This window comes from Oncorhynchus gorbuscha, linkage group LG07 (assembly GCF_021184085.1).
Source record: "Oncorhynchus gorbuscha isolate QuinsamMale2020 ecotype Even-year linkage group LG07, OgorEven_v1.0, whole genome shotgun sequence".
NCBI lineage: Eukaryota > Metazoa > Chordata > Actinopteri > Salmoniformes > Salmonidae > Oncorhynchus > Oncorhynchus gorbuscha.
In genome coordinates this window covers 22,363,074-22,375,166 of record NC_060179.1, presented here as the reverse complement: position 1 = coordinate 22,375,166, position 12,093 = coordinate 22,363,074, and the positions used below count along the sequence as shown (strand labels likewise).

Genomic DNA, 12,093 nt, shown 5'->3' with positions numbered 1-12,093 from the left:
AAACCTCCAGAGTGTGTGTGTGTCAGGCACAGGATTTACACTGGGAATGTGCCAGCCAACGAAGGGTGAGACTGACAGTAGCGACCTAGCCCATACCGACAAAGCTCATGCACTCACGTAAAAGACTGGTGTGGGGAAAGGATGCTGGAACAGTCTACCCTACAAAACATAGCTATTGCCACACATGCCATTGCCTATGCCAATAATTGAATCCAATGACTACCCAGAGAACAGGGAAAGGTAACAACAGGTCAGTCGGACAGCGATGATTCAGACAGTGTGCTTTGGTTAAAATTGACAATACCCAAAATGGTCGGCCAACGTCATATTTAGAAATACAAATATGTCTGTCAGACAGCTGATAAAATCAACGGTTACAGCCTGTCAGCTTATTAGAAGAGCAACTCGTCAGCAATGTTGTTCTAATGGAAAATCAGGATCCCGTGTTTATTTGTACAAGGAGAGTGTGTTCTGTATGTTTGTACTACAGTACATTAGTCAGTATGTCTCTGTCTTGTAAAAGTCACTTTCATCCAAGCATCATTTATTGTTTTAAAAACTATTTTGGGAAAACTACTGGAATGAGTCAAACTTTTTCAAGATGTTTATTGACATGGCATTATTTTTTCAGTGTTCATGTCATTCAGATACCATGTGAAGACAAATGAACTGGAAAAGAGTGGCAGAGCAGCCCCCACAATGTCCTTTGCCACTGCCCTCTGTGCACTGTGAACATCTCCTCTCTCTTTCTCCGTCTCTCTTTCTCTCTCCAAGGCCCCATAAAGGGGATGTGGGAAACACAGCTCACTGACCCAGACCAGACGATACCAGACTTGCCAGGCCTAGGAGGGCCTTTCTCTGATCGTATGGCCACTTTGCCAGGGACGAGCAAATGGCGTCAGGGCAGGGACCTGCCTGTTAGAAAGCTGACAGCGCTGATTTCCTTGAAGTGGGAGCAACATCTAGCGCGACCCGGAGGGGTGAAGGCAACATGTGCTCCCAGGCCACGGATGCAGGAAAGGGCTCTGGGAACCTGTGGTGGGTGACCGCTCGTCACCTCTACCCACAACTCCACCGAGCATTACATCAGATTTGATTGACCCCTGCTGGGTTCTGGATTGGAGTAGCGCAGTATGTGGGATCGTTGAGGAAGGTTGTTGTTGTTTCAGGTGGTTCTCTCTCTCTCCCTCTCTCTCTTTCAGGTTCCAGGCGTTCCTCTCTGGTTGTTGTTTACATCAGTGTGCACTAGTCTTTTTTGTCAATGCACTGTCAAATCAGCGATGCACTTCAGTGCAATATTTAGATAACCAACCCATAACAAAGCACAATGTGTTTTCATAGACATTTCCAAACAGACAGGCATAGAAAAAAATACTTACTTTTCTTTTTCTTTCCAAAAGCAGAGCGGCGTTGCCGACAGAGGGAGAGAGGGGCTTGCCCCCTACCCCGCCAACAGGTGAGCGTCGTCGATTCGTGACCTGGCGGTATTTGGCCAGCCCCTCTCGTCGTCACACACAGCCGGAGAGGCAGGGACTCAAGTGGGGCCTTGCCAAGCCCTGCCGGGGAACTGGAGGAAGGGAAGCGTGGATCTCCAACCCATCAGGCTGGAGGGGAAAGTAGGTCACTGTGTTCCCGACTTCCTGGTGACTCCACGGAATGCCACAATGAGAACTGTTAGGGTTCCGAGTCTCACAGAGGAACAAAACAGATTTTCTACGATTTCCCCCGTGTGCCCTATGGACTGCAGCATGCATCATTTGGTGTTGTGCTGCAACAGTGCAACTGTTCCATTGATGGTAGACTGAATGAATGGAAGGAAGCTAATGGAAGATAAATGTACGAGAACAGAGAGAGACTGCACTGGGTCAACTATGCTCTGATGGATCATAAAGACCTTAGAAAGCATTAAGGCCTCTGACCACCCATGAGAGGGATGCCTTTAAATTAATGATTACTACAGTTCACATACCAAAAATCGATTCAACAGAACCGACCTAATTTCTAAAGCTGCACATACAGTAATTCTTCAAAATGTCGGAATTCATCATTTGCGACAGAAATAAAACTGAAGTCGAAACAATCCTCTATTACAGTATGTGACAGTGCAAAATCCAAACGAGCGACAAGGAGACAAACACAATGCTATCAGACAGTAGAGCTTCTCCTCTACCAGTTTCAGCATGGACTGAATCTACTATGGGGATACTTGCATCATCCTGTGGCCTCTGGAGGCGAAGGGTGTCGCTACACTTTGTCTTATCTTTCTCCCTTTCTCTTTCTCTAACAGAAAAGTCACAGATATAATTGATATGAGATTTAGGGGGTACATTTCAGTGTAATTAGAGTCTTGATAATTGGGCTAATTAGATCTAATTGTTATGTGAGAGTGAGTTTGATTAAAACAGGTTTCCCCAAAACGAGAGAAAAAAATATTTAGTTGGATACCATTGCTGCGACACACTCGGCAGTCTAATTAATGCACAAACAGAGGGGGAAAGCAAAACACATTTGAGGGACAGATGATTGTGAACAAATATGTTTTCTGTAATGACCTGTAGTCCTCCAGACCAATATAGTTGACTAATGAGTACTGGCCCCTTATGAGTACTGGCTCCTCATGAGTACTGGCTCCTCCTAAGTACTGGCTCCTCATGAGTACTGGCCCCTTGTGTCAATGCTGATTGGGTCTTTAATATTATTAGAGGTGCTCATGTGTAGAGGTCACAGTTTAAACTTCAAGTACTGTTATCATCTTAAAGTTCAAGTTGGGTTTCACAAATCCAATGAAAACTTTCCTAACAGATAAAAAGGCAACTCCTCCCACAACAGACTACACCAAAACCCACTACAATGAAATCAGGAGGAGTTTGCGCGGCCCACTAAAGTTGGTAATAAGAGGCTGTTAAAAGATACATGTAAATGCAGCTACCACTTTCCTGTTAATTTCCTATTTTATATGGAATCAGAAAAGTCCTAAGAATGCAGATCACCATTGACTTTAAAATGCTTTGTTGGATTGTTACATTGTTTATGGGGCAGTACAGTAGGCTATAGTAGTGAATTCAAATATGTTTAGCTTAGTAAAAGTTGTTGCAGTGGTATCCAGTAGCAAATTGGCCATTTCAAATTACAACACCAATCAAACACTTTGATTTTATTCACTCACATTCTGTTGAGAAAGGTGCTTAAGAAGTCTCCACTCGCAGACATCAAATAAGGTGGAAGGGTCGGTGAGTGTCTTTCATGTTTCTTCAAACAGATATCAACTGAGCAGGAAATTCCTGCCTTTTTATTTGCGGGGAATTGTCTGTTATTGTCAATACTTGCACTTAAGAGCATTGTGTTTTCCTTTGAAATTGTAATTCATGGTTAACGGTTATTATCGTGCAGCGACGTATGTTTTGGGATGAGTTGCATTTGAGGTTGGCAACTAATACCTTTTTACGTTTTGATATGCAAATCGAAGGGGATAAAACTGAGAGGGGAATATAATCAAAACTCCAAGAAAGAGAGGGTTGAACCAGATACTGCCCCATAGAGCTAAAACTTCAAATGGAAAACATTATTTATGTAGGCCCGCTATATTATGTACAATACACAACATTCAATGTCTTTTATCATCTGCCAGAAGGTGTTACTGATTTCTACCTCGTTAGAACCAGTAGAGTGGTTCATCTTAGGGAAGACTTTATTCTCTAGTTCTTGTTAGCGATGATGCACAGCGTGTTTGCTCTTGTGTGGGTAAATGACATTCTTGTAGAATTAATATCCAGCATTGTGTATTATCTTAAAGGAAAGGTCAATATTGGCATATGATTTGCAATTTGATATGGTAATGATATTCCTGGTAATATTGTTTGAGCTTCATCAAGATGCCTTCATAAACCAAATAGGTTATGGTCGAGAGGATAAGAATCTTGAGGTTAGTTGCAACCTGAAAATACAGTATGTTTTGAACATTATTCACAGTAGCCAGTGTGAGCGCGGTGTGTATATCTGATTTGCCATAAAAACAAGGCTCTCATCAATGGGCTCAGTCTCTCGTGGTTCTCTAGATGGCAGTAATATCCCTCAATCACCCCAATATGAATCCAGAAATTCTGAATAGAACACAGAGCTCCAGCACACGGCATCACAGATGACATCATTACAGTAAGAAGAGTGGAATGGTGAATAAAACAATACAAGTATCCCCGTATGCTTGTTCCCCATACAGTCCTCAGGTGCTAGACATGCCCAGCGTAACTCAAAAAGCACTGCAGGACTGTTTGGGATATTGAGGAAAGACAACATCAGTGCCTCTGATTGCTGTGATGAACAGATGTAATGTAGGACGAGTGAGCTCTGCTTGAAGTTTGAGCTCGGTCTTAAAACGGAATAAATATGGGAGTAGCTTTCTAAGGCTTTAGTTCATTATAGGGCATAAAGGCAAAATTGTAATATGTTCCACAGCTTAACACATCTTGAATAATCAACCAAGTGTCCTAAAGTAAAAGTAAAACACACTTTACATGTTTCCCGTCGTATAGTCTGCCCATACAAGTTAGAATCATTATGTGCTTTTCTCTTCCTTCACTTAGCATTGTGTCGTCATGTTTGTGGCCTCATTTTTGTTGTCGTGGTAATGATTTTAATTCCCCTGGTGTGTTCGGGAGATGCCAGAGTGTAGTCTCTGATCTTGTTTAATATGCCACCGGAAGCTATAAATTACAAACTACTCTGAAATGAGGAAACACAAGGCCCCTTTTTAATCCCCTGAGAGTGTGAGGCTTTCCCTCTCATTGTGATGGTTGCAGATTCGCCTTGTATTAATTTATGTTCTCAAATCTCAAATAAAAACAAATACCTGAAAAACATTGTTTCCCGTTGAAATAAGCAATACTCACTTTATATTATTTTAATACTTATAATAATATTTTTTTCTCAAACGTGTTTGGCGGAGGTGTTTTATACCATGTGTATCCTGGGCTGTTTGTGCTTGATACATCCCTGTTTTCTCATTAAAATCAAATGCTGTAAGCCACAATAAAGATAAAACATTTGCCCAACCCTCTTATTCAGTTTGTATTGCAGGGGAATTGAAAAACAACTAACCACACAGTGACAGAAGTATGTGTGATGAGCCAATGTTGCCATGCGCACCCCTTTAAAAGGGGTGCACTACCTAAGATGTGTGAGTGTGCCATCGTTTCTATAGTAGTTACTACCGAGACATTCTGCGCTAAAATGGGGCTATTGCGGCCCCGTTTCTGCGAGGCAAAAAGCTGTCCTCACACACATTTCCTCCGTGCTGCGACTGGAAGTTGTATAATGAGTGGTGAGACTTACTGTAGGGAGAACGTATACTCCTCCATCTCCTTAGCCCAGAGATTCTCCCTCTTCTCCGATGATGCTGCAGCTGGAGCTGCTGTCTCCTGTTTGTCAGCCTGGCCCTGCAGAAGCGGTGGAGGTGCCGCGCTCCCTCTCACATGGGCGCTCGAGCTATTTATCTTGTTGATTGGCTTCTTCTGTTGGGTAGAGCACAAATGGGGGGGGGGGCACAACACATGCGGATGTCGTTTGTAATCAAAGCAGGCAGAGCAGGAAACGGGCCCCGATCTATCTGGGGATCACATGTAGACAGTGCATCACACTTTTGAGCCACTGTTCTCTTCCAGTCTCAGAACTGAATGACACCCAAATAACACATCTCTGGAGAGGAGCAACTTTGATGAGGGAGAAACAAGGCGTAGATGGAGAAATGCAGCAGAACGTATAGGGCAGCTGTTTGCTGTTATTTACACTAAACACAGTCATAATGGTAGGAAGTGGGTTTTAAATATTTCACCTGCAGAGGTACTTCAGCGCCTGATATTATATGTTAAGCCCGGCAACGTGTTAACGGCTTGCTTTACCTTGTCCTGTCAACTAGTGCTGCCTTGCCCTTGGGTGGGCTTAGGCTGTCTGCTAGCTAGAATTGTGAAATACTTCCTGATTATGTTAATCAGCTCCCTAGTTTGAAAAAGAGCCTTCCGTCTCTCTCTCTCTCTCCTCCACCTGTGAGAACTGTGCCCAGGATGTAGTAAATAGGGTAAGGCCCCTATAAAAGCCCCATTGGTTTTCATAGTGCAATCTTTGCCAAAGAAAGTGTGAATTCCAGAGTGATGATCACAATAAAAAAGGTGGAGAGTGAGAGAGAGAGAGAGAGAGATTTAGAGAGAGAGAGAGAGAGATTTAGAGAGAGAGAGATTTAGAGAGAGAGAGAGATTTAGAAAGAGAGAGATTTAGAGAGAGAGAGAGAAAAAAGAGGAGAAAAAACACAGGAGACATATAAACCACAATGTTCTCTGGTGTCTCTACAATACATTTAATGCAATATCTTAAGAGCCAGATTTTCCACTGCGATTCCTGCCCTCTGGGCTGAAGTGGTCGCCTGGAGAAAATACATTTTAATTAGCCTGGCACCGTAGGTTGAGAGGGGGCTGAAATTTGATCCCCCGCGCCCAGGTTGGGGCAGGTTTGAGATCACCACACTTAATCATTAGACAACTGGCTTCAACCGGGTGACATTTGACAGAGTTAGCAGCGTTTAAAACCCTGCAGCTTTGTGGCTTCAGAAAAAAGAACACCTCATATCAACAAACTTATTCATTTAAGAGGTCAGCAGTGCTGATTATTGGCCGTCTTGAGACTAAGAGCCACTTGTAACGCGGCTGTAGAGGGGAGCTTGAGGAATAAAGGCTTGGGAAGAGTGTGAGGTGGATATTAGCTTATGTGGTGTTTATGCATCATCTGCTACAACAACTACCACATGCAACAACATCACAAACAACATCACAACCACAACATCACAACCATATCACCAGAACAGCATCACAACCACAACTTCACAACAACATCACAACCATATCACCACAACCATAACATCACAACAACAACATCACAACCATATCATCACAACAACACAACCATATCACAACAACATCACAACCAAAACATCACAACTATAACTTCACAACCATAACATCACAACAACAACACCACAACATCACAACCACAACATCACAACCATATCACCAGAACAGCATCACAACCACAACTTCACAACAACATCACAACCATATCACCACAACCATAACATCACAACAACAACATCACAACCATATCATCACAACAACACAACCATATCACAACAACATCACAACCAAAACATCACAACTATAACTTCACAACCATAACATCACAACAACAACACCACAACATCGCAACCATTACATCACAACAACATCACAACAATAACATCACAACAATAACTTCACCACAATAACGTCACCACAATAACATCACAACAACAAAGGAGGGCACAATAGCAAAGCAGAACGTGAGACAGCAATGCCAGATCAGCAAAGAAAAGTAGTTCTGCAATTACCACTTCAAAGTATGGCAGGTAACATACTAGGCTTTGGTTCATTTAGCTTAAGTCCTCTGTAGCTCAGGCAGAGGCGTGTTCGGAGCAATAAAAAGGCCTGGCTGGCAATGCTGATTTCACAGAATTTCAGCTGCTTTGGCTTGTCAAGCAGATCAAAACTGGCTTTGAAGACCGAAAAAATACCTGTTAGTGTGAAATATATTTGGACAAATCTGAGATAATAACGACGGGGGAGTGTGTAGGGCTGGAGACTGTTTCTGTGTGTGTGTGTGGGGGGTGGGGGGGTGTGTAGGGCTGGAGACGGTTTCTGTGTGTGTGTGTGGGGGGAGTGTGTAGGGCTGGAGACGGTTTCGTGTGTGTGTGTGTGTGTGTGTGTGTGTGTGTGTGTGGGGGAGTGTGTAGGGCTGGAGACGGTTTCTGTGTGTGTGTGTGTGTGTGTGGGGGGGTGTAGGGCTGGAGACGGTTTCTGTGTGTGTGTGTGGGGGGGTGTAGGGCTGGAGACGGTTTCTGTGTGTGTGTGTGTGGGTGGATAGAAATGATTTTTCCTAAATCACATTGTTACCTTGTAGTGCATCCATGTCTCTGCTTTCTCTGTGTAGGGATCTCTCATCTCCTCTATTTTCTCAGGGACCACTACTGTGGAGTTCTTCCCTGTCATATAAGAGTGAAAGAAAGAAAAGAAAGATTCATGTTTATTTTCATTAGCAAAGCACATCTGGCAACAACAGTAAGAGAGAGAAAGTACTGTAACCATAAATCATTATTTATGTCTGATTTAGAAAGACATTTTTTTATCCTGGTTCTGCTTCCTGTAGGAGTGCTGGTAGGAGTTGACCAGGTAGGTTGTTCAAAAAGAAAACAAGCAATAAAAAGTTTGTAAAAAAAACATATTTGAGCAAAAATATCTCAAACCGTCAGTAAACAGTAGGATGAAACAATGATTTTATACACACAAACAGCATGTCTATCTATATATATGGTAACGTACATATTGACTAACACCATTTCGTCACATACAGTATCTAGTAACTGAAATAAGAAAAAGTAAATAAAATTTAAATTGGGATGTAAAAAAAATACTACAAAAAATGCATATTTGTTAAATCACTATTTTTATCAATCAAAAGGACATCATTAATTTAAGCAACCAATCAATGAAATAGTCATGCATAATTGACTATATAATTACCAAATACATGTTTCAAAATCATGTAGATTATTCCTAAAATAAAACAGTCAACACATGATTGCAATATTGTTAAAATATTTCTTCCCACATCCAGTGGTGCAGTGATCGTAGTCAGAGGCAGGTAGTAAAGTTGTTGCGTTGTTCTGTCAGGAGAGTTTGCAAAAGCAACAAAGTCTAAGAGGCTGATTTTCCTCAGAGAGAAAGAAAGAGAGAGAGACTTATGAAACGTCCCTGCACACACATCTCCCACAATCTAAGAAGCCAAACCTTCCGAGCCTGAACGCTCTAATGCATGCAATTAGACATGATGAAAAATCGAAAAAGAAATTAAATTTGGTTGTAATACATTTCTCCATTCTTCTTTCCTTTGGAAAATTACTTTTGAAGTGTTTTTTCCTCCCCTTTTTCTTTTCTCTCTCACTCTCTCTCTCATTTTTTTGCTGTAATTTAAATGGTAAGCCGCCAGATGTGTGTCTCATGCTTGAAGAGCCGGAGCTTTGCATTATTTAGCATATTAACATTCACAGAATTTAAAAAAGGGTTCTTGCATTGCCTGGAGGTTCTAATTAAGTAAACCTTAGCTTGATACATGTAAAAATTTCACTATGTGAAACTTTTTTCAGCGCTTTTTTTCTCGTCTTCTTCTGCAGCCAGTCACATCTATATAATAAATATGGAAACCTCTGAGATGATATAATTTTTCTCTCTTGCTGCGGGATTAAATATATCAGTAATAATAACCTTTAAATATAGGCGACATATCAGCAAATCCGTCTGACGGCTAAAGTGTACTTAATGGCAAGACTGTTCAGCTTCCTCCTGGTTTCGGAGACTGACATCAGATTTCATTCCAACCCAGATGTAGTTCTTAATTACCAGGGCTTTGCTGGTAAACATTAGGAATGCCTACAGTTACAAGGTAATAAGCTTATATCTGTTATTTTCAGAGTGAAGAATATGTTATTTTTTCCATGATCTGTCATGTGATTGCATAACTATTTAACTCTGGCTTGCAAAGTTAAGTCTTTATGTGTGCTGTCAACATTCAAAATCATAAAATGTTCTATTAAAGAGATCCTACAGTATATACCGAATTCAGATTTATTTTTTATTGTGACAGTTACTGTACAGTAAGTCAAACATGAGATGTAAGTTCTCCCGAGTGGCGCAGTGGTCTAAGGCACTGCATCTCAGTGCAAGAGGCGTCACTACAGTCCCTGGTTTGAATCCAGGCTGTATCACATCCGTCTGTGATTGGGACTCCCATAGGGTGGCGCACAATTGGCCCAGCGTCGTCCGGGTTTGACTAGGGTAGGCTGTCATTGTAAATAATAATTTGTTCTTAAATGACTTGACTAGTTAAATAAAGGTAAAAATGTCTCCTCATAGAAAAGCCAGAGACCGACAGAGATGGAGATTGAGAAGGTGTAAGAGAATCAATAACAGAATGGCACTGAGTCAATGACCCTTGTAGTCAAATGTACAAACATTATTCACAAACTTGGGTGTGTTTAACATGCTTTTTCTTTCAAATGCATTCAACAGACAATGAGTATAATTTTTTGCTATAGGTCCTAAAAATATAATGAATTCCAGAAAAATAAGAATATATTAAACAAAGTAGGTACATCGAAATAATACAAACTCAGAAGTACCTAGCTTACGGGTTGGAAGTACTGCAGAAAGTGACAGGCAAGCAGTTAAGCGGTACAGCTGAGGTCTGATATAAGCTCACTCACTGTTAGAGGACATTCATTGTCATTGTTTGTGTGTTAAAACACCAGTGCCGCTGTGGACAGAGAGAGAGAGAGAGAGAGAGAGAGAGAGAGAGAGAGAGAGAGAGAGAGAGAGAGAGAGAGAAAAAGAGGAGAGAAGAGAAGAGAGCACCATACTGCAGCTTCGGGTTTAATTCACCAACCCTGATTCTCAGATGGTGTTGGGCCAGAATTAGCACAGCGTTGACAGCTATAGGCTATGTCCATGAACTTGGAGGGCTGCTGCCACAACCCCAGTGTTGCTCCGAGGGTAGAACAACAGCTTCCTTGTTATCCAGCTGGTTCTCTCTGAGCTGGGAGAGAGAGATAGACAGCGTGAGGGAGAGAGACAGAGAAGAGAAAGAAAGAGCTGGGAGAGAGAGAGCGAGACCTCGGCTGGAAAACATGGCCCCGGGTCCACCACACTGAGAAGTTCAGGGCGCCGTTACTGCTAGTGAAAGCCGACCAGCCGAGCCCTTTCCACTCACCTGGGCTTCTAATTGCCCTGTGATTGGTCCAAAGTTGACCGTGGAGCCAAGGTCAGTGAATCATTGATTACCCGAGAGTGCCCTCGCTGCCGGTATTCGGTGGCGGGGTTTTATATTCAGCGATTGTTTCGACTCACAGCGATGTGGTTATTCGAACGTAACATTCTTTACTCGATGACGCAACTCGAAGTAGGATCACAGATCTTTGCAGTCTCACTTGAAGCTTGGATAACATGTTGGAATATTATAGCGGTGATTAATAAAATGATCTTGTTGAAGTACACTTCACATCTCCATCTCTGTTCATTCATCAGCATAGAGGACATGCTGTATGTATGCGATGGGGGAGGGGGGTTAAACTAAACAGTGTTCCCCTTGGGTTCCGTTTGTCCCAATCTGTAACATCCACTTTGTGGGGTTACTCTTGTATCTACAGAAACAGGTTTTGACATAACAATAAAACATCAATGTAGAATATGGATAGTGCAACATTAATTGGGGGACCATCGCAGACTGGTAGAGATATAACATTATAACGATATAACGTAGTGGTAAAGTTTGACTGGAATGACCAATACCCTAACCCTGAGGGACCTTTATCCTGAATGTTCAGGGCAGCATTCCAGAGACAGATTAAAAATCCTCGAAATTGTGCTCAAGGGGGGTATTATGATGCAGTATGATGCATTGGCAAAACGAGGGGGAGAAAAGCAACAACACAAAACTAAACCCTCTCAACTCTGATCCGCTGCATCCAGTTACTGATCCACTGACGGCAATCATAGAACACAGGCCTAATCTAATTAGTCATTTGGATTCAAACAAACTCAAGTGTAACCGGATCATTCAGTTAATGTGAAAGGTCAGTTAACCCACACCGCCTCTGGCGACTCTCGGGTGTTCAAAAAGGCATATAGACTTCGATATGCATGGAGCAAACAAAGTAAAACCGGATTATGATTCTCATATGGTAAGTTTACTTTTCTGACACAACAAAGTCAACAGTGGAAAATGGCTATACATCAGCGTTTTTTTTCACAATTTCTCCAAACTCGTCAAATCTATTATTTGGTATAGGCATCAAGGATGGGGTTGTCAGTCACTTTCTTGTCTGTAATAGACACCTCATCCAGGGCTGTGATAATGCGAGGGAGATTAATTAATTTAAGGCCCCAGGAACGCACAACTTTCAGTCTGACTGTCAAGTAAGACTATGTGTGTGTTATCCTATGACAAGAGGTCTCCATATACTTG

At 42.0% G+C, this 12,093-nt stretch overlaps 1 protein-coding gene across 1 annotated transcript in view; it reads right to left on the bottom strand.

Moving 5' to 3' along the window:
• The window catches only part of ofcc1 (orofacial cleft 1 candidate 1), a 117,311-nt gene that overhangs the window by 57,789 nt on the left and 47,429 nt on the right, over positions 1 to 12,093 (bottom strand). The window contains exons 16-17 of the mRNA XM_046354879.1: positions 7,971 to 8,059; positions 5,329 to 5,507 (exon numbers count right to left, since the gene is read on the bottom strand). Of these exons, the coding sequence (XP_046210835.1) occupies positions 5,329 to 5,507; positions 7,971 to 8,059 (268 nt within the window). The remainder of the gene's footprint in view (positions 1 to 5,328; positions 5,508 to 7,970; positions 8,060 to 12,093) is intronic.